This window comes from Prunus dulcis, chromosome 6 (assembly GCF_902201215.1).
Source record: "Prunus dulcis chromosome 6, ALMONDv2, whole genome shotgun sequence".
NCBI lineage: Eukaryota > Viridiplantae > Streptophyta > Magnoliopsida > Rosales > Rosaceae > Prunus > Prunus dulcis.
Window position 1 is genome coordinate 22,077,621 of NC_047655.1, and position 27,266 is coordinate 22,104,886.

Sequence of the window (27,266 nt, forward strand, 5' to 3'; positions counted from 1 at the left end):
GGGAGTGGCGGTGCGTTAGGGGGTCTTCTACTCCAGTGTAGAACGGTATGCACAGTGGCTGCACATCCTTGTCCAGAATGGAATGCTTGATGCGTTCAGTGAACGGTCCTAGTCGAAGCTTTCCTTAGTCCAGCTCCTGAGTGCGAGCTCGGTCATCTTCCATCTTCGGGACTTTCTGAAAGAGGAGTCGGATGACGAGGTCTTGGCTAGGAATCCCTTGGGATCCATAATCCTTCGACTGTCCCTGTGACCTCAATGGGTTAACCTCAAAGTACCGCGTTGGTGTTGCCGAATGGTAGGTTGACTCTTGAGTTTTGGAAGGAACATACTTGTGGTCTGATTCTGCTGTGGATTCCAGACCCTGGACTTTCCGATTGGGGGATTTATTTCCCAGAACCCTTGTTCATGAATCTTTGAGGTGCGCGCCGATCCTGATAAGAGACCTCCGCCTTTTAGGTTCCTGATCATTAAGTTGATGGCGACAATCGGAGTAAACCTTCTTCGGCATGTGGGGTTTGTCTTTAGGATCCGGAACTACCAGGTGCTTGGAGGGCGCAGGCATAGCCTTTGCCCCCTTCTTACCTTTCTTTTGCCGACTTGGAGTCTGCAAGCTCTGGGAGGATTGAGTGGTTTGGATATTTTGCGTTTATTGCTGATTGAGTAGTTGCTGGGTTTCGTCCACTTTGGACGAGAGAAGGTTGTTATGTTCCTATAGCTTAGCCATGTCCTGCCGAAGGAAGTGATTTGTGCTAGAAGCTCGGCTTTGGCAGTGGTTTGTATTATGGGTGAATTGCCGAAGGGAGTGCAAGGGGGTAGCGCTGGGCTAACTCCGCTTTGCCTTCCGAATGGTAACCCTTCTTCTGGCAAATGTACAGGTACTGAAGTGGTCCCCATGTGTTTAGGGATAATGAATCAATTCATATCGTCTTCCCATAGATGACGCCAAACTGTTGATGCGAAAAAGTGGTTTGGCACTTATGGGCTAAACAGAAAAGGAATAGATGTATCATTAATGTGTTCCCATTTGAGTTCAATTGGTTCAGGTACGAATGGAGGTGCTCTTTCAAACATTGAATCTTTTTGCTCATTAAGAATGCACAACCTGTTTCTATTACTAGTCAGTTTTCTTCGTTTAGCTAGAATTATATATGATACTCATTGTGATATTTCTATCACCTGACAATAGTCTCAAAAAATTCTGCCCGGTACATTTTACAAATTCCCTTGGGTTGAATTCTAGCTGAACAAAGAATGACGGACTGGTGGATTTTGTTAAATTTGAAAAAAAAACTCGTGAACACGTCTCCAGCAGTTTTCTCTTTCCCCTGTTCAATTTGCTCCTCTGTGTCTTCATTTTTTATTTGATTGGCAACTAGGGACAGACCAAAGAAATCGGAAGGTAATAACAAATGACCAATCATTCCAACTTAACATTTGATTCCTATGGTGAAAACAATGAAGTCAATCAACCAACATCTGATTCCTATGATCCTTCCAAAATCAATGTAATCATGTGTATGGAATGTTTTATACATGGGTGTGTCTTATACAGTTTCAAGCAACAGCAAACCTGCTTCATTCACTATCAAAATCATCATCCCCGAAAGAGAAAACTGAAGTATCAGCAGCTATTGCCCTAATATCCTCTGCCCCAGATGAGCTCAGCTTGCGGGAGTGATGGACTAGGTGAGATTTTTCAGCTCCATCGCTAGTTGGTTTTTTCAAAGAACTACTCTTCGGGGTATCCTCACTTCTGGTGTTAGATACATGATTAGGTGCTGAAAGTCCGGTGCTAGAATTGTTGGCGTGACTTGTGGATATTGACTTACTTTCCTTACACACCAAGAATTCCTATTATAATTGTAATTGATTTACTTTAATTCCTGATTTCATACTGTAAATGGATTCAGGAATTTATTATTTACTTGCCCATTCAGGTTTTGTTGTATTATAAATATGACCTCCTACAAGGAGAAGAATATACAGAAAATTCTCACAAACAAATATTCTCTCATAGTTTTCATATTTTAGCATGGTATCAGAGCGGCGATCTTGGGATTGCTGACTATAGTTTCTAAACCCTAGCCGCCACTTGGGGGAGGATGACTCTTCTAATCCTCATGGTGGTAGCAACACTGCTTCCTCCTCTCCTTCTCAACCAACCATAGCCGAGTTAAGTGCCTAGGTGGCTCAACTAATGCAGATGTAGATTCAGACCTCGAAATTGATCCTAAATCAGGATCCTACCTAGACGACCTCAACCTCGACTCAGACGACGACCCCGACCTCGAATCAGACGACGACCTTGAACCCGAATCAGACAACGATTCCGACGACAATTACCTATGAAGCTTCCGCTACACAGATTGGCATAAAGTTGGATGGCACCAACTATGCCCTATAGTCCCAAGTTGTAGAGTTGTATATCTCCGGCAAAGACAAATTGGGATATATTAATGGCGATCTTCCACAACCTCCTTCGACCGCTCCAACGTTTCCTCGCTGGCGCACTGAGAACTCTATTGTGAAGGGATGGCTCATCAATTCTCTGGAGCAGAGCTTGATTGGCAATTTCATTCGATTTTCGACGACAAAAGCGGTGTGGGATGCAATTGCCACAACTTACTATGATGGCACTGACACCTCTCAGGTTTATGATCTGAAACGACGAGTCTCTCGTATGCGACAAGCTGGTGGCTCCATTGAAACCTATTACAATACTCTCCAACGCTTATGGAGAGAAATTGATTTTCGTCGTCCAAATATGATGGAGTATGAAAGTGATATCAAGCGCTATAATGATATTCTGCAGGAAGATCGAGTTTACATATTTTTTGATGGCCTTGATGGTCGTCTTGATAAGGCCCGAAGTGATGTTCTTCACATGACTCCATTCCCTACTGTTGACCAAGCTTATGCCTATGTTCGCCGTGAAGATGTTGGCTTAGCAGCCAAGAGTGCGCCTCGATCAGGGCCCCTACTCGTGCCGGACAGCCCCATAATTCCTCTAGTGCGGCCCACCTTCAGATCCAGCCATATGCTACTACTGCTGATGTGCCACTTCCTAAAACCATCCCACCTTCCCGTCCCAAGGCTCTTACTGATGGAAGTGGTTGCACGCACTGTGGCAACCTCAAACATAGCCGTGACACCTGTTTTAAGCTAAATGGTTATCCTGATTGGTGGGAGAACCTCCGCGCTCGCAAGCTCAAAGAAACTGCTAGTAATTCCGAACGTGTTGCTCTTGTCTCTACCGAACCCCAATTAGCCTTGTTCCCGCAGGTAGATACTCTTGATAGTCCCGAGCTTCCGGATGTCTCAGGTAACTGTGGTTATGCATTTCATACTTCTGATCTACGAGATACTACTGGTTGGATAATTGATTCTGGCGCCACTGATCATATGACCTTTGATCCGAATGATTTTTTGCAAACCACTACACCCCGCCGCACAAGTATTGCCAATGCAAATGGAGTTACCTATCCTGTGACAGGGGCCGGCACTGTTGCCCTTTCACCTTCTCTGTCCCATTCTAATACTCTACTCGTTCCATCTTTGTCCAATAAATTAATGTCTGTGAGTCAGGCAACTGAACAACTAAATTGTTGTGCACTAATTTATCCCAACTTTTGTTTACTACAGGATATTCTCACCAAGGAGATCATTGGGCATGGTACTAAAAGAGGGGGGCTGTACTATGTGGAAGACTTCAGTATGGGATGTGCTAATAGTGTGAAGCATCCGTCTGATAACAAGCACCGACAAATTTGGCTCTGGCACCGACGTTTGGGGCATCCATCTTTTGGTTATATGAGACACTTATTACCTGAGTTGTTTTCTGTATTTAAGGACTCAGATTTTAAATGTGACACTTGCATTCTAGCTAAGAGTCATAGAGCATCCTATCCTTTAAGTATGAATAAAAGTACTATTCCTTTTGCTTTAATTTATTCTGATATTTGGGGACCCTCACCTATTTCTACTCATTCCGGTATTTGTTGGTTTGTCACATTCATAGATGATTGTACACGGATGACATGGCTTTATTTGTTGAAAAATAAGAATGAAGTCTTTTCCCTGTTCCAATCCTTTCACAACCAGATGGAAACACAGTTCAATGCATGAATACAGATTCTTTGCTCTGACAACAGTGGAGAATTTGTTAATCATGATTTTCAGACTTACTTCCAGACACATGGCATTATTCATGAGACAACTTGCCCCCAGACATCACAACAAAATGGTGTTGCCGAACGGAAGAATCGTCATCTCTTTGAAACAGGCCGTGCTCTTCTCATTGATGGCCATGTTCCTCGTCATCACTGGGATGATGATGTCGTCACTGCTGTCCACCTTATCAACCGCATGCCATCTGGGGTCTTGAACTTCAAAACTCCATTACAAGTGCTCGCGCAACACGGGCCTCTGCCCTTTGTTTTGGTGCTTACCCCTCGCATTTTTGGTTGTGTGGCCTTCGTTCATCTCCACAAAAATCAACGAAGCAAACTTGATCCATGTGCGCTTCGTTGTGTTTCTTTGGGTTATGCCACTCATTAGAAAGGCTACCGATGTTATCACCCTCCTACCCGGCGAACCTATGTCACTTTGGATGTCACCTTTCTAGAATCAGATATGTTCTTCTATGACCCAGCATCCAATTCTACTCTTCAGGGGGAGATACCGAGTGAAGAGCTCAATTGGAGCATCTTGGAACATGAGGATATTCATCTATGCACGAAGATTGCTCTCGGCCAAGAAACAATAACAATCGATCGTCCCGAGTCTAGCACGTGCGAATGCTCTCTGCCAAACAACGATTGATTACCTAACCCTTGCGAAGATGTTTTTGATTCGAGTCATACTCTTACAAACAACTCAGAACAACAAGATGAATACCTCCCTCTCATTCAACAGTACCAACGGACCAATCTCCTGAGAATATCTTTGAGGTAAATACTCCTACTAGACTTGTGCATTTAGAGGATAAAACTATTGGATATCAATTACCTTTCAGGCAAAATCTTGGGAAGCCACCAAACCGTTATTCACCTGATATTGGCAAGACATCCAAGTATCCAATTGCAAATCATGTATCCACTGAGAAGCTGTCTGAACCACTCAAGGCTTTTGTGCATCAGTTGTCTGCTATCCATATTCCAACCAAGGTCTCTGAAGCATTGAAAGATCCTAAGTGGGTCCAAGCTATAAAAGAGGAGATGAAAGCTCTTGAGAAAAATCAGACTTGGACATTGGAGACTATACCACGAGGAAAAAAGACTATCGGATGTAGATGGGTGTTTACTATAAAACATAATGCAGATGGATCTATCGAGCGATACAAGGCAAGACTTGTGGCAAAAGGGTACACACAGACCTATGGTATAGACTATGAAGAAACTTTTGCACCAGTTGCAAAGTTAAACACCGTCAGAGTCTTATTGTCCCTTGCAGCTAATTTGGATTGGCCACTACACCAGTTTGATGTAAAGAATGCTTTTCTACATGGCGAACTCACAGAGGAGGTGTACATGGACATTCCTCCTGGATATAATACTACTTAGACTTGAATAGTTTGCAGGTTAAGAAAAGCATTGTATGGATTGAAACAGTCACCACGTGCATGGTTTGGACGGTTCACCATGGCAATGAAGAACAATGGTTTTAAAGAGTGCAACTCAGATCATACTCTGTTCTTGAAACATCGAAAAGGGAAGGTAACGGCATTAATAATCTATGTTGATGATATGATTATTACTGGGAATGATAAATAGGAAATATCATAGCTACAAGACTATTTGGCTACTGAGTTTGAGATGAAGGATCTAGGTGGACTCAAGTATTTCTTGGGAATTGAGGTGGCTCGATCGCAGCAAGGCATATTTCTATCTCAAAGGAAATATGTCTTGGACTTGTTGACGGACATAGGAATGCTAGATTGCAAACCTGCGGACACTCCTATTGTTCAGAATCATCATCTTGGAGAATATCCGGATCAAGTTCCAACTAACAAAGAAAGATACCAAAGGTTAGTGGGAAGATTGATCTATTTGTCACATACTCGACCAGACATTGCTTATGCGGTGAGCGTTGTCAGTCAATTTATGCACTCTCCAAGTGAAGACCACATGAATGCAGTTCTTCGGATACTTAGATATTTGAAGTCTGCACCTGGAAAAGGACTTATGTTCTCAAAGCATGGTCATCTAAATATTGATGGTTATTCAGATGCAGATTGGGCAGGTAATGTAACAGATAGAAAATCCACATCGGGTTACTTCACATTCGTGGGAGGTAATTTGGTGACATGGAGGAGCAAGAAACAGAATGTAGTAGCTTTATCCAATGCAGAAGCCGAGTTCAGAGGCATGACTAAAGGGATTTGTGAACTTCTTTGGTTAAGAAAGTTGCTTACTGAACTTGGGTATAAACGTACATCCACAATGAATCTCTTTTGTGACAACAAGGCTGCTATAGCCATTGCACAGAATCCGGTTCAACATGATCGTACTAAACATGTTGAGGTGGATCGACACTTCATCAAATAGAAGCTTGAGGCTAAAGTGTTTCAGTTTCCTTTTGTGAAATCCGAGGATCAATTGGCGGATATTTTGACAAAGGCAATTTCCAGTAAAGCATTCCACAATTCACTGGATCAGTTGGGCATTGGCGACATCTATGCACCAACGTGAGGGGGAGTGTTGGCGTGACTTGTGGATATTGACTTACTTTCCTTACACACCAAGAATTTCTATTATAATTGTAATTGATTTACTTTAATTCCTGATTTCCTACTGTAAATGGATTTAGGAATTTATTATTTACTTGCTCATTCAGGTTTTGTTGTATTATAAATATGACATCCTACAAGGAGAAGAATACACAGAAAATTCCCACAAACAAATATTCTCTCATAGTTTTCATATTTTAGCAAGAATTACCTTGCGCTTGTGTGCTCTTTATATCCCCAGCCTCCTCTCCATCACTATCTGAAAATACATCATCACCATCTTCACGCTGAGGAGTTTTATTTTGATTGGGATTAGCTGCAACACCATGACTTGAAGCAGAGGCATCACTTGAGCTACCCTCAGGTTTTCTACTGGAAGAATCTGCTTTAGCTTTTGTAGGTAATGTACCATCATAGTCTACCATCACAACTTCAACCTGAAATCCTGGAGAAGGTAATTTTCTCTGCAAATCACAACCAACAGCTTTTTAACAGCAAGCACCAAGAAGAAATAGAAACAGATGGTAGAAAAAGGGAGATAAGATCTACATTTGATATACATTATATGTCATAAGGTCACACCATTTACCTTGTCAAAACCATCGAGGTCATCTGCGGTTAAGATTTTTCTGTTATCTGTCATTGTATTTAACCAGCTGAAAGTAAAAAAAAACAAAGGGAATAATTCTGTAAGAAATCATAAATGATGTTACTAAGCAGGGTCCTTCAAACAATGCATGACACAAGTTACAGTGAAGGGCAGTTCAGTCATAACATAAACAAGAGTAAAATTAAGAATCGGTGTACAGACCAATAGAAATCTCCTTGACTATCATGGAAATGGATTTTGAAATCCCCCAATAACTCAGCCAGACCAGGCTCCCCTGGTAGAGCAAAAACTACAATCCCTTTCTTCCGTGCATTGATCCAGAAATCCTCAGGCTGAGAAAAATGAGTTTGGGGCCTTTAAATAAGGAATTCAATACATGTCGACATAGGTGTTAAGGAGATCAACTAACATGCATACAATTAATATGCACCCATTTTATTTTAACAAGCACTTACCATTAGATCTTTTGTTTTTGGATGTTTTCTTGATGAAAATAAAATTCCTGTGGATTAAGGAAAACATCTTGATAAGTGACATAAAAAAATGACAAGCGCAGTGCATAGCCTTCTAAATGTGCAAAAGTGGGGAAAAAAAAATTCTATCCATTTGACATTATACAAAAAAGAAAGCACAAGAAATTGCAGGAATCAACAACTGACATTATATACTGTAAGTTTCGTCACAAGTTACAGAGATTTCCTCTCATGATCAGGCCTTATAAAAACATGCACGTGCAAGAAAACTAAACAATCAAACATCAGTGCGAAGAGGATAATCACACGTACACACACGAACAAACAAAATGTATTGTCATTACAGCATCAAGGATTGTATTAATACACAAGGGTAACTCTGAGAAGTGCGGTCTGTAACTCAAAACCCGAACAAACTCAAAAGGTCCAAAGTAACTAGTTCAGGAAGTGAACAGTAGCAGAAAAAGGATGAACATTAACAAATATAACTGCATATTATATCTATAAATAAAAAGTGTGATGACTCAAAATATCACAATATATTGCAAGGATGATAGGAATGAGCGGCAGCAACAAAGTAAAAGGTTACCATTATGATCAGAGATTGTAATGGATGGCCTAATGCAATAAGGGCAGTTGTGAAGCCGAAATCCCCTGAGCATGCACCTATAATATTACAACTTTAGTACCTTTTAAAATGGAGCCTTACACACACACACACACACACACATAATATACAGGTAGGTGATCAAATAATGATCTATGTTGAGAACTTTAGCTATAGACGACTGAGATGCATCTCACCCACTATGCACCTTAATCATCTATAACCAATCCAATAGCTCAGATGCAAGTCTTCAACTTAAGTCCCCAAATTAGGTCCTCATTACAACACCGCCATATCACATACATATGCATGTATATACATATATATATATATATATATATATGCGTGTGTGTGTGTGTGTGTGATAATATATGGGGGCATACAAGTAAATGGTCACATTGATCTATTTTGGAGGAAGATATCCGAAGTGTACCTTCGAGGGGAAGGGTTTTCTCCTTTGAAGTTTTTTAATATATGCTGAAAATATTTGACGTATCTCTAGGAAAAGCATAGAAAAATTGTTAATCAGAATGATGCTAAAAGATAGGTAACATCAACCTTAAAAATACAGAATCAAAAAGGTTAATTGACACTGACATTCTGACTTGGGAGAACCAGAGCCTTCCCATCTATACATCTTTTATGGTTATAGTAATTAATGGCCTCCTCAGCCGTCGGGAAAAACTGCAGAGAGATGACAAAAGAAAAATGAAATTATAGTCAGAAGTGAAGAACTACAGATCCAAAGGAAGCGCAAAATTTCGAGTTCCGCCATAAACCCCCCAAACCGTACTACATCTCACCTTAAGAAATAAGAGAACACTACAAATCATTAATCCTGTCCTCCCCATACCAGCTTTACAATGAACAACAACAACATTTTCAATGCCCTCCTTTAACCACGAATGATGCTATGAGTTCGACTGGGGGGCAATTATGATCATCAAATGTGAAACTTGCAGCCTTAAAACATTCAGAGAAGTGAAATATTAAAGTAGTTGTTATTCAACATAACTGGAAAACAGAAGTGCAACATTGAAAAATTAAAACCTTTCGATCCATTTCCCAGTGGCAAGCTTTCAACAGTATTATTTTTCAATATATAACACATAGAAGATAAATCATAGCTCTCATTAAGTGTTTCACATCATTCACATAATAGATTTATATGTCTCAGATCCGGAGGGGCTTTGTAATAATCCTCTAAGAAGAGGTCTATGACATCACTCTTCTCACGGAGGTCCGATCCACCGTAGGAACGGAGGTAACGGAGCACCTCAGCAGTGGTTTTAGACCTCTCGCTTTCTTTGCAGACATGGAAAACGAACTTGAAGGTGAAATAACGAAGTGAGCCGTCTAGATTTGTATGATAGGCTCTGGTGGCTATGTCATCGGCCTGTGATTTTGAAATATCTTCAACTCCTTGCAGTTGCAGAGCCTGTTGCATCAATTCCAAGACTCTCAACAATGCAAACTGCACAAGAGAGTAGTTTGGAATTGGACACAATTGCATTCCGGTTTTGCTGTTGTGTGAGGTTGAGGTCCAGGCAAAATTCATCAATTTGCTCGTTGAGTAGAGTTGGAAACCTCCGTGAGAAGAGTGATGTCATAGACCTCTTCTTAGAGGACTATTACAAAGCCCCTCCAGATCTGAGACATAAGAAGGAGCCACCGTTCAACGACTTTTTCTGGAGGCTCCTAGAGAGGCCCGTGGTGGAGGTTTCCAATGCTGCCGCCAAGAAGACCAGGGCTGAGAGCAGCAGCGCTTGCTCATTTGAACAAGTTTGGCAGCTTTTGGTTCTCAACGAGGACATCAGCAAGCATGTATGTCTGTGTTTCGTTTCATGCATTTGATGATTCTGTGACACAACAAATTAATTAGCCTATTAGTGTCTCTGCTCACCGATGCCATTATACAACTGATGTATAAAAGATTGGATAGGCAATTGAAGCACTGTGTGTGTACATCAATAACCATTTGGGTGTAGTAGGTTAAAGCTTTGGTATATATCAATAAAATGTTAGTGTCTGTCCTTGATATTGCTTAAATTAATTGTTAGGTGGCATTAAGAATAAATGATACAGAGTGACTGACTAATATGAGAAATTTCTGTCTAGTGTTGTGACGTCTTTGATTGTGTCATATGAACCTCCTGCAGGTTTTTGTGAGAGACTTTGTCCCTAGTGGTTTGGCCAGACTCATGAAAAATGACCCCGATGGACAAAGTGTAAAGACTTTCCTGCTACAGACCCCGCGCCTCCAAGGTTGGGGGACGGCTATTGATGATTTTACACCTGTAAGAGCTGAACCTGTAGATTCTGCTTTATGGTGGATCGTTTTATTGAGATCATATATCGAAGGCACTGGTGATCGTACATTCAAAGAGAATCTTGAGGTGCAGAAGGCGTTGAAATTAATTCTCCACCGTTACCTGTCAGTTAGCTTTGACACATTCCCGACACTTCTCTGTGCAGACGGATGTTGCATGATTGATAGCAGGATGGTGAGTCTTCTTTTTTGGCAGTTTCTAGGATTCTTGATACTTTTAGCAAGATTATATAAAATTACTCGATACCCGACTTCAAGGGATAACATAACTAGAGGCTCCACTGAACTGAATTTCACCACATTTACTTGCTTTTCTGAACAAGGGATTCATGGTTATCCAATTGAGATTCAAGCTCTTTTCTACTTTGCATTGAGGTGTGCACGGGGACTGTTGGAGCAAGAGCTACATGCTAAGGAACTCCTTGAGCAAATAGATAAGCGCCTCACAGATCTACGCTTTCACATCCAGAACTATTACTGGCTTGATGTTGCACAACTAAACAACATATACCGCCACAAAACCAAGGAGTATTCCTCTACTGCTGCCGGCAAGTTTAATGTCGTTCCAGATTCCATCCCTGCATGGGTTTTTGATTTCATGCCGTTGCGAGGAGGGTATTTCATTGGCAATGTTAGCACAGGTTGAATGGACTTCAGGTGGTTTTTAGTGGGGAATTGTATTGCCATCCTTAGCTCTCTAGCAACACCTGAGCAAGCTACAGCTATTATGGACTTGATTGAAGAGCACTGGGAGGTCTTGATTGGGGAGATGCCTCTGAAAATTGCGTACCCAGTATTAGAGGGACATGAGTGGAGGGTTATCACAGGGTCTGATCCAAAGAACATGGCATGGAGTTATCACAATGGTGGCTCATGGCCAAGTAAGTGTCCTGGAGTTAGCTCTCCTCCTTTTTATATATATCTTTGTTAACTGCTATGTAGTAGTTATGTTTATCCTTTTTTGCACCTCCAATAGTTTTATTTTACTATTTGAATGCATAGTGCTAGCCTAATTCGACTGGAGACATTTCAATAACTTGTGAAGAACACTTCCCAATTATAGAGGAGCAGGCTTGTTGTTGATTTTGTTAAGTGGATGGAATTATGCTACAAGTATCTTCACATGTAGTCAGGGGATGAAAAGCAAGGATCGTCTAAACATCTTTATTATTGGTTCCAACCACTTTTTTATTCAAAATCTTTTGGTGCGTACATGAATTTCTCATCGTAGTTTGTGGCATTTTGTTGCAGCACGGCTTTGGTTGTTTACCGCGGCATGTATCAAGGCTAGCAGGCTGGAGATGGCGAAGAGAGCCATCGAACAAGTGGAGCAGCGGATGTCGAAAGACAATTGGCCAGAGTACTATGACGGAAAGGTGGGCAGATACGTAGGCATGGAAGCAAGAAAGTTGGTGCCGAGGACCGTCGCAGGATATCTGGTGGCCAAACTGATGATGGAAAACCCTGCTACACTTCATGTAGTCTCTCTTCAAAATTGAACCCTTTGTGAGTTGCAGTTGTGTGATTCGTTAACACGATTTTCTAGTATGCTACTGAGATATACAACCCTGCATTTTCTTTTTCAGTTTCTTAATATCTGGTTTTGAATAGTATATGGTCTATAGGCATTTTGGAAAGTAATGCAACATGGCCATTGTTCTGCTTATCAATTATTTGGCTAAGTATTTCAAGCTTTTATGAACAAAATTTGCCTCCCCTTTTCCTGCCAAATTCAGTTTGATAGGTGTGCAAATATTTTTCTTTGTGTTTTTGATAAAATTATTTTTACAAATGTGCCAAATTTGTTATTTGGGGAAATAAGTAATGTGGGAAACAATATGTATTCAAAAGGCTTGTAGCTCAAGTGTTTAAGATAAGTTGAGATTTGTTTTCCACTCAATATATAGACAGGGCCAAAAGTAACCATATATAACGACTCTTAGTATAGGTCCATAAACAGCCTAGAGAAGCTTTAACTCTTCATTATATATTATATATACTTCCAATATCTTAGCTATCTTACCCTATGGACGAACCTCATCAAATCGCATTGCTTCTTCCTCCATATCTCTGTCTGATACTCCTGATATGTTGTTTAATGAGGAATCATCAACAAGTAGAACAGAGAAAAATAGGGTCAAATTCAATCTGCAAGCAAATCCATTGTGGGCTGGAAATGTAAAATCTGAGGCATTAAATTTCTTATTAAAATCAAAAGGAAAAAAAATAGAAAAAGAAAACAATGAGAAGTATCCAAATTCAATTGCAATGTAGAGAGTAGTTTTATATTAGAGTTGCTACCTCTGCTGCTGGTGGCTTTGCTACCTCTACTCACATGCTTCTAGAGTGAAGATATAACAAACTAACTAACTTTGGGTGGGAAAATATCAAGTGTCAAGCTGATCAAGAACAAAAAATTATGGCTTTGAGCCCAATCCATGACTTGAACAAGTGTCAAAGTCTGTACTTTTACTCTTTGACTGTTGATTATGGCTTTGTAAAACACTACTGGATCTTGTTGAGAAATGGTAGGGAGAAAATGAAAAATTAGTCTTGGATCTTCTTGAGTTGCTAGTTAGGGACCAAATTTGGGTTTGATTTTGTTTATGACGTCTCTCCTGTTGCCATATCTCATTATCGAAATGATAATGTGAACCAGTTTGTGTAGTGGGCTGCTTGTAGGAGTGTTCATGAAATTAGAACTATATGATGCTCAATGGAATAGTGACAAATTTTGGGCTTAGAATTTAGAAATTGGTGCACACGTGAAAGGAGTTTGTTATTGCAAAGTACCTTCCCTGCTAGAGGTGCTGTTGATTGTCTTTTTAAAAAATTTGTTGTTTCTGTCTATAAGGATAGCATCTTGGCCTTCGGAACAGATTATGGCTAAGATTAGTGCTGAGGTATTATTAGGTAGTTAAAGACTAGATTGTTTAATGTAAAGCATGTTTTGTCTCTCCGTCTATATTGAAAGGCAGGATGCCTTTAGCTGAGCTGAGATTCTTCTCTCTGTTCATGTTCCTTTTTCCTGTGTCTTGGAAAACTTTCAATTTCTTCATTGGTACCATTGGCGATTGTCATAGGTTCTTTTGATAGATATCGGTTTTGTTAAATAATTTCTATACTTGGTGTACGGTAACTGTTTTGAAGGCTAATGGCACAAATTTGTGATGGCAGATTAAGAGGGCGATAGAGAGAGTCTGCTGAAAGTTGTGTGAAAGACTTCATCTTTGGATCAAAAAGACAACCTGGAAGAGAAATTGGGAAGCTGTCCCTTAACAGTGCAAAGGAACATCTTCTTTTTACAGCAAGTGGAGGAGGCATTCGCTTTCTGGAAGGTGATCTGGTACATCCTGCTGAGTGTATGCAGCAGTTACTAAAGAAAGTTAGGCGTCATAGAGTCAATGTTGATGGCAATGTCTGTACTCACTGTCATGGTAACCACTTTGGTTATTGAGGTAATTTCTTTTTCCTTTATCTACTGCAGCTTAAGCATGGAAATTCTCTTACGAATTTCTGTAATCTTTGCAATATAGGCATGTGCAATTTATAGGTACAAAGAGATTAAATTAAAGCATATGCAGATTATCAAGTTGTCTTTTCTTTTTTATTTCGCACCGTTTTGTTTTTCTGCTTTTCTCTGTTGGTCGTATATTCTTTACTCCTTTCTCTTCTCTTTATAAATTTAATTTAATTGTCTCAGAAAAACATATATCCTTTACAAATATGTTTTGCAGGGATGGCAGCAGAAACTTGATCCCGGGTACAATGTGATGCAATGCAAACACTGCTTCTCAAAGCTGACTGGGCAAAGTCCATTTCCTACACGATTGAGGGGCTAATGGCTCCATAAAAAGGTCTAGTCAGTGCTAATGCTACGATTACTAAACAATTTTTTATGCCACTTTCCTGATTTCTTTTGATCATTTCTTATTCACATCTGTGTATATTTTTAGTTGATGAGTATCATTTACATTTACACATGAAATCTATTTCAAGTATCATGTCGTTTATGGCTCAAAACATCAACCCAGAGCCTTCGATTGCTAAATTTGGAGGAGTCAAGGAGAATTATGATGGTAATCCCTTGCTCGTTTAATGTTAGTCAAATTACTGTTTCACTTAAAAAGTTGACTCATGATCCCTGAGCATATTTGTTATGTTTCCTTCTTGTGCATAAGTTCAATCAAAATTACTAGTGAGAGAGTTTCTTGAATAAATTTATACAGTACCAATTGGCAGTTGTAAATCAGTGTTATTTTCCTTCTCAAACAATCTGCAGCATTTTGTTAGAAATAGTTTTGGGAAACTAATATGAACTTTACGGATGAAGAAACTTATGGATTCTTAAACTGGATGAGAGAAAACAACAATGCAGAGGGATTCTGGCTCGTAACTTAAAAGTTCCTGAGGGCTAAACCAGATTTCCTCTTGCCTTAGTCTTTCAATCCTTTATCCTGAACTGCTGCACTTCCACACTGAATCAATTGTAAATTCATGTATGTTTCATTCTAGAACGTCTACGTTTACTACTCTAAACAATATATAGGATATGTCAAAAATTGTTTTTAGCATATTGTAAGAATTCTGAAAGTAACATTTAGTCCTGTGTACTCCATCATTCTCCGAAATGAACTGGATTCCCGAAAGCCGGTCGCAGAAGATTTCAGAGACACTTAGCTGCTATTCTGCCATATGAGTTACATCTCCTTGATCTCTTATACTACCCCAAAACTTCTGACTGCTTTGTCCAACTGAAACGGAATATTAATATATACCACTCATATTCATATATCCCCCTTATTGGTAGATAATGCATGCTCTAATATGGTAATTAATGTCTGTAGGTGGGTTTCTAATTGAGGAGCCATTTCCAATGCTTGCCCTTCATGACCTTCGCAATTGAGTTCAAAGTGGATGAGAGAGAGTCAGTTAGTTTCATCTCCATACTCTTACACGTAAACCCACGAGTCTTGGACGTTAGGACTCATTAACTTTTACTTTTTGTTTGTTATTTCTTTCAAAACCATAAAGAAAAAGTCAAAGGGGTATAGCCGAGTGGTCTCACATTCAAACCTCGTGGCACCATAGCAATGTCGTTTCATGTACTGTTAATTTTGCCTTTTGATGGGAGATGCAACTTTTTAGTGTCGTTTCATGTACACGACGCTGTTATCTTCGCGCTAGAAATACACGTACTACACTTAAATTGTTGAAATTAGCACTCATTAAGAAAGCAATTTGTGGAACCTACCTATCAAAATAAATTTTTTTAATGACGCACAATCATAGATAGCTAACTCTAACTAAGTTGCTCAAAACGTTCTTTAAAATTAATGCAAGCTATATAATATAAATGGTTGCTAGCCAATGATGAATAAATTCACTAATAAACTAGTGGTGCTCTCCCTGATTGGCGACTCTTCTTCAACTCTCAAACGCTCCATCAACATTGATAGATTGAGATTCTTGTCGAACAGCAACTTCTAGGCCACATTTTTCCAAGATGCATGGAGCTTGTTGATGATGTTATAAAAATGAAACATCTCATCCACGGGAATCCTAAAAGCAGCAAGGCAATCGAAAATCTCATTAGGTTGTTCAACTTGCTTCACAATCGACTTCTCCTCCACTATACGAAACTCCATGTACTTTCCAACCACAGCTCTCTTTACTCCCAATGTTGATCTTATATCTTCCGAAATAGCATCCCATAGTTGCCTTCCAGTTGTAGTTTTGCTTTCCGTCGAGTAATAGTGGAAGGCATAGTCAGATAGATGGTTCAAGATCGTCCGGCGACATAAGGCGTCGTCCTGGAGCCATTTTTCTGGAACAGCCTTTGACAGAGCAGTTTGTTGATCAGTAATTGTTCCTGCTGCTTCATGATCATGATCATGTCCTACAACTTTGGTGCATGGCTCGTGGTCGTGGAGTACATACGCAACCTTTAATTCCTTTAGGTATAACTGCATGTGTTTGGCCCAGGTAGGGTACGTTCACTAGACAACATTAATGTCTCAATATAAGTTGGTTTCCCACTGAAATATGAAAAGAAAGTCTGATTGGTTTCCCTTCTTCTTTTCCTTGGTGGCTAATAATAAAACAAAGAAGTTTTATCTGTTTTTTTTTTTTTAATGATCACTTTAAGCTTATTTTTTGGGTTTATGTTAAAAAAAAAATTATTATAAATTCTTCCATCTAAGTCCAAAATTCTTAGCGATTATTGGGTTTAGTCCACACTTTTTTACTCTAGATTTGGGTCCACACCTTTATAACTAATCCAAGGCAAAAGATGAAGGCAAAAGAAAATGGAAAATAATATGAAAATCCATCCCCTGAAAATATCCAAAACACCCTTGAATATCTCAGAGATCATATATGCTAAAGTTTAAACCCTATACGGAAAACTGAAAACCCTCGTCACCGGTTTGTCCATCAGCCGCCCGCCACACCAACTTCGCGCCGTGACTCTGTGCCTGGCATTTGGTCCTTCACCAGAAAGCTTCCAATGGATGCTTTTATCGCCACCGCAGAGAAAAAGGTTCTTCCCTTGTCTTTATATCTCACTACAGGCTCAAACTCTTAGCCGAGCTTTTAGCTCATAAATTTTTCTCAGTTCGCTTGGTTTCGCGCATACTTATGTTTGTTTGGTTGCCGAGAAAACCCTATTAGAAACAAATTCAAACTAACAATTTATCAACTTTCAAGTTTAATTTAGTTTCTCTATATATGTTTTCAATTTGCAATATTGTTTAAATTTATGGGAAAGTTGGATGCTTTGTGTGAATTGGTTTGACTCCTAAAATGTGTGGTGGATAGGTCCTTGTGGAAATTGTGAAGCTGTCCCAAAAGCGGGGAATGAAGGGTAATAAAGGAGACTGGAAGCAGTTCTTAAATATTTATGATAAGAAGTTTGGGGCTAGCTTGAGTGATCCCGGAAAGAGGTCAAACGATGTATTGACTGCGTATTTAAAGACATTTGATAAAGAGGATGACTTGAAGGTAAATCAACTGTGTCCAGAGTGTGCATGGGGAGTTTCAACTTTTAAGTTCTACACTTTTTGATATGATACTTTATTCAGATGATGATTGTTACCCATTTCCTAATTCCAGGTTTTGGCTAAAGTTGTCCAATGCCATTCAAATCGCCAAGCAGTTGATCAATTGTTAAAGACTTTTCCAGAAAATGAATCCCCAGAGCAGGTATTCTTTTCTGTAAATTTGGCTATTGGTTGGCTGTCAGTAGTTTCAGAGAGCCACGTTGCCATAATTGTTAATTGCCATTTGATTTTCAATATGCACAATTTGTTAGATAGTATTAATTTTGTCGTGGTGGTGGCTGTGCAGACTCTTGTCCGTTCAACTCTCGAACACCCACAATATCCATTGGATTATTCATTCCCTTCACATGAACAGGTTTGCTGGCAGTATCTCTGCTTACTTTTTGTTTTAAAGTTACATAAATTTGTGTATGCTTGCAGTGAAATCTTTTCTTGCATTTCTGCATGTCTTTAGCTTCCATTTTTACTTCCTACACAGAATATGCTGTTTCCTACTTGCCTATGATCCTTTCTTAGACATCTTAATTTCTTCAAATGGATGTAAGTTTTTATCTGGTCATCTGGTTTGTTAACTTGTGTAAATGGCAAAGCAGGACTGGGTAGTTTCAAAGCGCGGTAAAAAGTCCAAGGCAACGATTTCAAATGGAATGGTTGCTGTTGATTGTGAGATGGTTCTATGTGAAGATGGCTCTGAAGCTCTAGTTAAAGTGTGTGTTGTTGATGAAAATTTACAGGTATAGCTGCTCTCCTCCTTAGACTAGATACCTGATTTGTAGTTAGACCTTTTCAAAATCCCTTCTCTATAACCCTTTAAATTTGGACTCCGGACTTTCAGGTCAAGCTAGATGAACTAGTAAACCCTCGTAAAAAAGTTGCTGATTACAGAACTGAGATTACAGGAGTTTCTGCATCAGATTTGGATAGAGTTACATGTACATTGGCTGATATACAGGTATTAATGTTATTTATAGGTTTCAAGGGATCATCCATGAACATATTTTATTTTTTTAATACCCGAACTTCTTGTTGCATATTGTAGAAACGCTTGAAGAAGTTGTTATCAGGTGAAACTATTTTAGTGGGACACAGTTTGTGTAATGACCTGCAAGGTAAGTAAACTGATGTTTCTATGAGTATACTTGAGCCTTTTTGATCGCATAATCAACTCATTGAATTTTGTTTTCAAGTTTCTGTGCAATTGAAGTATGACTTTTGCAGTTCTTTTGATTTCTGTTTTATTGTTCAATTTTCTTCTTATTATTATTCTTTTGTTTACAGCGTTGAAGATAGACCATGCAAGGGTGATTGATACTGCATATATCTTTAAATATTCGGATGGGCCTATTTTTAGAAAACCTTCCTTGAATAATTTGTGCAAGGCAAGTTTTACGAAACTTGCTAATCTCACTTTTATATCAGTCAAATTTTCATATGGTTCTCATTGTGAAATCTATTAAGTTGTCTATGGCATGATTCTGCAATTGATTCCCAATTTTTCTTCGTCCATTTTAAATTTGGAATGACCAGAAATCTTTTGATCTTTACTTTCTTACTTGTTGCAATGTAGCAAATGTTTTCTGAATTTGGCCGTTTAGGATGGTGTCATAGATAACTTGTGGTTGATCTCGGTTTTTTTTTTTTTTGGCATTGCATAATTGCACTTGGGAGCTATTTTTAGGATAAGTTTTTAAGGATTTGGATCACAATCACAAGAACGAAATCAAAGCAACCATGAGTTTGGGCTGTTTGAGATGCATGAGTCTTGACTTATTTTTCCATTTATCTTTTTGTTTTTTCCAGTCTGTATTGGGTTATGAAGTCCGGAAACCAGGTTCTCCACACAATTGTCTAGATGATGCTTGTGCTGCAATGAAACTTGTTCTTGCTAAGATAAAGCGTGAAATTGGCGATATTATCCCCCCAGTTCAGGAGGATGTGAGTTTTTTAATTTTTCATTATATTTTAAACCCCGAGGCAGTGATTCCAGGTACACCATTATTGTCCTAATAACTCTTTCAATTGTAGGTATGTGAAGTTAATATGGCAAAGCTACTTCTCCACAGGATACCAATCACAGTGCCTAGTGAAGAATTGCACAATGCCATTCCTGGGAACTATACAATAGAAGTCAAGGTTTAATATATATCCCTTGATTTGTTAAATTTTCTATAGATTACATTGGTTCAGTGTGCTTTGGAGGTTTACATTACTGTTCTACATGCAAAAGACCTCCACACATCATGTGAAGGATACTAAGTTGGGCAGCTTGCATTTTGATAAAATAGTTTGGGTATCATGTTTTTCTTTCTCTCCAACCTTCCTCTTTTTTCCCTGCTTCTTACTGTGAAGTTAATCTAGTTAATCATTTCCAGCAACCATCTGTTAAAGCTCAAGGAGATAAATATTCTGCCTTCGCTATCTTTAAGAATCCACAAGAAGCAGATCAAGCATATGTAAAAGTCCAAGGCAACAAGGAAAAGGTACACACCATAGATGTATATTTATATCATTCACAATGCTGATCACGTATTAATTATTTTATTATGTACATCCTTTCTTTTCATGCAAGTATATTTCCTGGGTATACTAGCAGTTGATTTTCATTTGTGTTCTCTTAAGTGATGAGGTTAATTGTCATTACAAGGAAACTTCATCTTCTATCAAGGCACTATGATCTAGTTGGTTATAAATAGATAATGTTGTTAATCTATCTTATTATAGGACTCATCTGGGCGGCCACAGAAGCTTATTTCATTTAAGCTCAGCAAGGGTATATTTACTGATTTATACGTTCGTAAAATGGCACAAGATGATTCCTGTGCCCAAGTCTCTTCTAAGAGAGCTTTAGAAGTTGAAGAGAACTCAGGTGTACATAAGAAACAAAAGACAGATCAGAATATAGAAGAGGAGATGGTGGCAGACTTAAGTCAGTGCTGCGACCACCTTAAAGAGATAGAAAGATTGAAGCAAGAACAACAAAAGGTGTCAGAGCAGTGCTGTGATCATTTAAAAGAGATTGAAGGATTGAAGCAGCAACTTAAAAATAAGGAATTTGAAATCTCGACACTGAATAAGATTGTTTCCAAATACCAAGGGGGGAAGAAAAAAGTGAAGTAGACTTTTAAGTGTGGCCCTGAATTATTCTAAAATCATCTGCCGCTTTGGAAGGCATGACATTGCGAATTTTTTGGCGAACTTGTAACTCTTTGAAGTGTGATGGGCAGATGCCATCCAGCCACAAAAAGAACAGGTTGAAGGTCCGTTTCTGCGTTATGGTTCCCTGTGTGACTTTCATTGAAAAGTATGCCAGTTTTGGCAGCTTCATCTGACTAAGGGAATTTTTTCCATGATGCAGAATGTTTTTTTTTTTTTTTTTTTGGGAATGTAATAGTGGTTATGTGTAATTTTTTATTGGTGATAATATGTTTGTTTATTCTAAACAGAAAAGGAATAGATGTATGATTAATGCGTTTCCATTTGAGTTCAATTGGTTCAGGTACAAATGGAGGTGCTCTTTCAAACATTGAATCTTTTTGCTCATTAAGAAGGCACAACCTGTTTCTATCACCAGTCGGTTTTCTTCGTCTAGCTCATTAAGAATTATATATGATACTCATTGGGATATTTCTATCACATGACAATAGTTTCAAAAAATTCTGCCTGATACATTTAGCAAATTCCCTTAGGATAAATTCCAGCTGAACAAAGAATGACCGACTGACTGGTGGATTTTGTTGAATTTGAAAAAGAAAAACTTGTGAACATGTCTAGAGCAGTTCTCTTTCGCCTGTTCAAATTTGCTCCTCTCTTTCATTTTCTATTTGATTGGCAACTAGGGACAGACCAAAGAAACTGGAAGGTAGTAACAAATGACCAATCATTCCAACTTAACATTTGATTCCTATGGTGAAAACAATGAAGTCAATCAACCAACATCTGATTCCTATGATCCTTCCAAAATCAATGTAATCATGTGTATGGAATGTTTTATACATTGGTGTGTCTTATACAGTTTCAAGCAACAGCAAACCTGCTTCATTCACTATCAAAATCATCATCCCCGAAAGAGAAAACTGAAGCATCAGCAGCTATTGCCCTAATATCCTCTGCCCCAGATGAGCTCAGCTTGCGGGAGTGATGGACTAGGTGAGATTTTTCAGCTCCATCGCTAGTTGGTTTTTTCAAAGAACTACTCTTCGGGGTATCCTCACTTCTGGTGTTAGATACATGATTAGGTGCTGGAAGTCCGGTGCTAGAATTACCTTGCACTTGTGTGCTCTTTATATCCCCAGCCTCCTCTCCATCACTATCTGAAAATACATCATCACCATCTTCACGCTGAGGAGTTTTATTTTGATTGGGATTAGCTGCAACACCATGACTTGAAGCAGAGGCATCACTTGAGCTACCCTCAGGTTTTCTACTGGAAGAATCTGCTTTAGCTTTTGTAGGTAATGTACCATCATAGTCTACCATCACAACTTCAACCTGAAATCCTGGAGAAGGTAATTTTCTCTGCAAATCACAACCAACAGCTTTTTAACAGCAAGCACCAAGAAGAAATAGAAACAGATGGTAGAAAAAGGGAGATAAGATCTACATTTGATATACATTATATGTCATAAGGTCACACCATTTACCTTGTCAAAACCATCGAGGTCATCTGCGGTTAAGATTTTTCTGTTATCTGTCATTGTATTTAACCAGCTGAAAGTAAAAAAAAACAAAGGGAATAATTCTGTAAGAAATCATAAATGATGTTACTAAGCAGGGTCCTTCAAACAATGCATGACACAAGTTACAGTGAAGGGCAGTTCAGTCATAACATAAACAAGAGTAAAATTAAGAATCGGTGTACAGACCAATAGAAATCTCCTTGACTATCATGGAAATGGATTTTGAAATCCCCCAATAACTCAGCCAGACCAGGCTCCCCTGGTAGAGCAAAAACTACAATCCCTTTCTTCCGTGCATTGATCCAGAAATCCTCAGGCTGAGAAAAATGAGTTTGGGGCCTTTAAATAAGGAATTCAATACATGTCGACATAGGTGTTAAGGAGATCAAATAACAAGCATACAATTAATATGCACCCATTTTATTTTAACAAGCACTTACCATTAGATCTTTTGTTTTTGGATGTTTTCTTGATGAAAATAAAATTCCTGTGGATTAAGGAAAACATCTTGATAAGTGACATAAAAAAAAGACAAGCGCAGTGCATAGCCTTCTAAATGTGCAAAAGTGGGGAAAAAAAAAATTCTATCCATTTGACATTATAACAAAAAAGAAAGCACAAGAAATTGCAGGAATCAACAACTGACATTATACTGTAAGTTTCGTTACAAGTTACAGAGATTTCCTCTCATGATCAGGCCTTATAAAAACATGCAAGAAAACTCAACAATCAAACATCAGTGCGGAGAGGATAATCACACGTACACACACAAATAAACAAAATTTATTATCATTACAGCAACAAGGATTGTATTAATACACAAGGGTAACTCTGAGAAGTGCGGTCTGTAACTCAGTACTACAATCTCTTATCGTAAATGCTTTTTTTACATTAACAAACTCAAAAGGTCCAATAGTAACTAGTTCAGGAAGTGAACAGTAGCAGAAAAAGGATCAACATTAACAAATATAACAGCATATTATATCTATAAATAAAAAGTGTGATGGCTCAAAACATCACAATATATTGCTAGGATGATAAGTATGAGCGGCAGCAGCAAAGTAAAAGGTTACCATTATGATCAGAGATTGTAATGGAGGGCCTAATCCAATAAGGGCAGTTGTGAAGCCGAAATCCCCTGAGCATGCACCTATAATATTACAACTTTAGTACCTTTTAAAATGGAGCCTTACACACACACACACACACACACATAATATACAGGTAGGTGATCAAATAATGATCTATGTTGAGAACTTTAGCTATAGACGACTGAGATGCATCTCACCCACTATGCACCTTAATCATCTATAACCAATCCAATAGCTCAGATGCAAGTCTTCAACTTAAGTCCCCAAATTAGGTCCTCATTACAACACCGCCATATCACATACATATGCATGTATATACATATATATATATATATATATATATGCGTGTGTGTGTGTGTGTGTGATAATATATGGGGGCATACAAGTAAATGGTCACATTGATCTATTTTGGAGGAAGATATCCGAAGTGTACCTTCGAGGGGAAGGGTTTTCTCCATTGAAGTTTTTTAAGATATGCTCAAAATATTTGACGTATCTCTAGGAAAAGCATAGAAAAATTGTTAATCAGAATGATGCTAAAAGATAAGGAACATCAACCTTAAAAGTACAGAATCAAAAAGGTTAATTGACACTGACAATCTGACTTGGGAGAACCAGAGCCCTTCCATCTATACATCTTTTATGGTTATAGTAATTAATGGCCTCCTCGGCCGTTGGGAAAAACTGCGGAGAGATGACAAAAGAAAAATGAAATTATAGTCAGAAGTGAAGAATTATAGATCCAAAAGAAGCGCAACATTTCGAGTTCCGCCATAAACCCCCCAAACCGTAACAGTTCTGATTATACATCTCACCTTAAGAAATAAGAGAAGACTACAAATCATTAATCCTGTCCTCCCCATACCAGCTTTACAATGAACAACAACAACATTTTCAATGCCCTCCTTTAACCACGAATGAGCACTTCGACAGAATGATGCTATGAGTTCGACTGGGGGGCAATTATGATCATCAAATGGGAAACTTGCAGCCTTAAAACATTCAGAGAAGTGAAATATTAAAGAAGCTGTTATTCAACATAACTGGAAAACAGAAGTGCAACATTGAAAAGTTAAAACCTCTCGATCCATTTTACATTCTAAATAAATATTCAAATCCCAGTGGCAAGCTTTCAACAGTATTCTTTCTCAAATATAACACATAGAAGATAAATCATAGCTCGCATTAAGTGTTTCAGATCATTCACATGATATGATTAAGATTTCATTAGTGTCTATTTTGTTATTTAATCGAGATGTGAGTTTGAAGTGGAAAACTTTAAAAGCTCCCTCAGTGATACAGAAGTCATCAGCATTTGGTGTAAAAAAAAAATTCAAGCACTTAACCTAGCCTTAATTTTTTCATTTACTTATAAGACTACACATTTGTGCAAACATCAAGAACCAGAAATCTTAGTGACACAGTCTCACAACCTGGTGCACTGACAAAGTAATTGACATTCCACCATGGCTATCTGGTACAAGGACAAGAATTTAATGTATTGAGTTATGCCAATAGATATACGGTATACCAGAGAAAATTTTGAATCTTGCAATTTTCCATAAGACAGAATATCAAATTCCTATACTTCTTGTTAAGCATTGAACATAATGCAAGTGAAAATGAAAACACACCTTCCCCTCAAATCGTGATGCATCATACAACCTCTCTGAACAAAGATTGTACACTTTATATTTTCCCTGTAAAACAAATGTCAAATTGACATAAATTTTGTGAATAAATTATTGGCCAAAAAAACAATGAAGTCACAATTTAAAAAACGACAGAACCGTAACTGGACATGATCCAGAGAAATGTAAAACCATATTCTTAAGCCTACAACTTTTCTTCTTGTAATTAGTGGAATGCTGATCTTTTCTTGAATCATAACCAGATTTTCATGTTGCATAAAGTAAAAAGTAAAAATTTCAGCCTTAAAATTTAAGATCCAGTTCTTACCTTGTGTTGAGTTTCCAAAAAGTTGATCACTTCTTCCATATGATTTCTATAAAAGCCCTGAATAACATTATTTTTAGTTGGTAATGTTTGCAAATGATACAGGCGAACTTAACCTATTAAACTTCAAACATATACCACTTTCTTTTCTTACCTCAACGTATCCAAAAATTCCAGAGCTTATATCTCCAGCTGGGAAACCCATAGCAATTATATTTTCAGTAATATATGTCAGATCCAAATCAAAACCTCCCTCCTGAAAATTTAGTGGAAATAGATGACATGGGTGATCTTCATGAGTTTTGGCTCTTTGATTTAATCTGTATGATTTGAAAATGAATATGGTAATCTATGATGGAGACATGAAGCAATGAAAATCATCTAAAGGGAGATAACAGAAGCTAGCAACCTACCCAGCTTCCCCATCCGTAAACCGCCATTCGCATTCTAACAGAAATCCAAATGGAAATAAAATACTTGAATTTGTAGCTACACTCAGCAGTATTTAATCTAGACGAAACAAAAATTAGAGTAGCTCTCAACTCTGGTAATCTACCTGGTATCTTCGTTTGTTTTGAGAGACTAGATGGCGAGCCTTGACCTGCACAGCCTTCACTGCACTCTGAGATGTATTAACCAAACCTTTTGTAAATGAATGAAAAACCCCAGAGACCGCCTTGGCATATTGATTACTATTATCTTGACCAGAGGCAGCAGCAGCAGTAGAATTTTCAACACAAGAATCTTGAGCAGGAGGTTGAGCTTTCGAGTCATGAGATTTTGAATCCATTCTGGAACTCAATGGAGATCCTAAAAACTACCCAGGTAGAGCATGTATAACTACAAGTCCACATCAATAGATACCAACAACAAAGTGATTGCTTTATAACAGGAAAATAAGCAAAAGGGTTCAATCATTGGAACTTGGAACCCAGATGAAGGATTTAATCAAAGCATTCACATTCAAAGCTAATAAATGCACTCAAATAGAAACATGGGTTGAAGACAACAATTAAAGTTGTTGATGAATAACAATGCACCATACATCACAGAGAGGAAGATCTGTCAAGATTGCTTTTGCAATGGACAACGTGAAATTTTCATATTCATGAATTTATGTACTGCGAATCTACTCGCATCAACATTCACCAATCGAATTGATAAATTCAAAAGATCAGGTGCCAAATTGTAGCATATAGAAGTATCGAATGGGCAATGTGAGATCACTTACCGTTACAGAGTCTGGGTTTGAAGCAAAGGATTGTGTAAAGGCGAAGACCCTTTCACGGTTTTATAATGAAAATTGAAATGAAATGAATGCTGCAGAAAAGGGGATGTCGTGTGATTATCGCCGCATGAACCTTTCACTCTTGCTGGCCGTTGTTCGTTACACAAGCTTCCACTAATTATATCGGTTTTTTTGAGTAATTTTTTGGAGTACACTTTTTTTTGTTAAGAGATGCGTTTATCCGCCATCTTGTGTCTATGCATATGATATTACATGATTTTAGATTGCGGTTTTTCTCTCTTACATAGGTAAGTACGGTGATTATTTAGCACATACGCACGTAGATTGTTGCTCGATAAGTTTTTCCACACACACACGGGTGTTAATGCAAATTTTCCTATCAAAGCCTAATTGTTTTTTTGCACCTTACATAAAAATGATGAGCCAACAAGGAGTTGATAACTCAAGTTGTTAAGAGCTGTTATCTTTTCACACGGGCTCTTGTATT

At 38.4% G+C, this 27,266-nt stretch overlaps 2 protein-coding genes and 2 pseudogenes across 6 annotated transcripts; 2 read left to right on the forward strand and 2 right to left on the reverse strand.

Annotated features, from left to right (window-relative positions):
* Positions 1–1,400: 1,400 nt before the first annotated feature.
* Positions 1,401–27,061, reverse strand: LOC117629801 (phosphatidylinositol 3,4,5-trisphosphate 3-phosphatase and protein-tyrosine-phosphatase PTEN2A-like). 5 transcript variants are annotated; one of them, XM_034362416.1, is made up of 13 exons: positions 26,087–26,747; positions 25,685–25,786; positions 25,534–25,590; positions 25,209–25,274; positions 24,390–24,566; positions 24,172–24,258; positions 24,008–24,072; positions 23,557–23,633; positions 22,924–22,970; positions 22,670–22,800; positions 22,448–22,514; positions 22,014–22,322; positions 1,401–1,746 (listed from the first exon to the last, which is right to left on the reverse strand). In XM_034362416.1, the coding sequence occupies exons 1-13, from the start codon at positions 26,318–26,320 to the stop codon at positions 1,576–1,578; spliced, it is 1,590 nt and encodes a 529-aa protein (XP_034218307.1). In that variant the 5' UTR covers positions 26,321–26,747; the 3' UTR covers positions 1,401–1,575. The 5 variants fall into 5 exon arrangements, with proteins under 5 accessions (XP_034218307.1, XP_034218306.1, XP_034218304.1 ...); XM_034362415.1 differs by lacking the exon at positions 1,401–1,746 and adding an exon at positions 26,762–27,061 and having other exon boundaries at positions 21,589–22,322; positions 26,087–26,340; XM_034362413.1 differs by lacking the exon at positions 1,401–1,746 and adding an exon at positions 26,762–27,061 and having other exon boundaries at positions 21,589–22,322; positions 26,087–26,347.
* LOC117632884 lies at positions 6,925–9,479 on the reverse strand (annotated as a pseudogene).
* On the forward strand, positions 10,594–14,862 carry LOC117629803 (annotated as a pseudogene).
* On the forward strand, positions 17,123–21,279 carry LOC117629802 (small RNA degrading nuclease 3). Its single transcript, XM_034362418.1, has 12 exons — positions 17,123–17,287; positions 17,566–17,748; positions 17,860–17,949; positions 18,094–18,162; positions 18,401–18,541; positions 18,643–18,759; positions 18,847–18,916; positions 19,086–19,186; positions 19,608–19,742; positions 19,833–19,940; positions 20,180–20,287; positions 20,529–21,279. The coding sequence occupies exons 1-12, from the start codon at positions 17,255–17,257 to the stop codon at positions 20,922–20,924; spliced, it is 1,551 nt and encodes a 516-aa protein (XP_034218309.1). The 5' UTR covers positions 17,123–17,254; the 3' UTR covers positions 20,925–21,279.
* Positions 27,062–27,266: the final 205 nt, after the last annotated feature.

Excerpts from the sequence above, each read along its gene's own strand:
- LOC117629802 (XM_034362418.1), top strand. The coding sequence starts at position 17,255 with ATGGATGCTTTTATCGCCACCGCAGAGAAAAAG. Across the intron at positions 17,288-17,565 it reads TCGCCACCGCAGAGAAAAAG|GTCCTTGTGGAAATTGTGAA; the intron begins GTTCTTCCCTTG and ends TGTGGTGGATAG. Across the intron at positions 17,950-18,093 it reads AAAATGAATCCCCAGAGCAG|ACTCTTGTCCGTTCAACTCT; the intron begins GTATTCTTTTCT and ends GTGGCTGTGCAG.
- LOC117629801 (XM_034362416.1), bottom strand. The coding sequence starts at position 26,320 with ATGGATTCAAAATCTCATGACTCGAAAGCTCAACCTCCTGCTCAAGAT. Across the intron at positions 25,787-26,086 it reads AAAACAAACGAAGATACCAG|GAGGGAGGTTTTGATTTGGA; the intron begins GTAGATTACCAG and ends CTAAATTTTCAG. Across the intron at positions 22,323-22,447 it reads ACCTCGATGGTTTTGACAAG|AGAAAATTACCTTCTCCAGG; the intron begins GTAAATGGTGTG and ends TGTGATTTGCAG.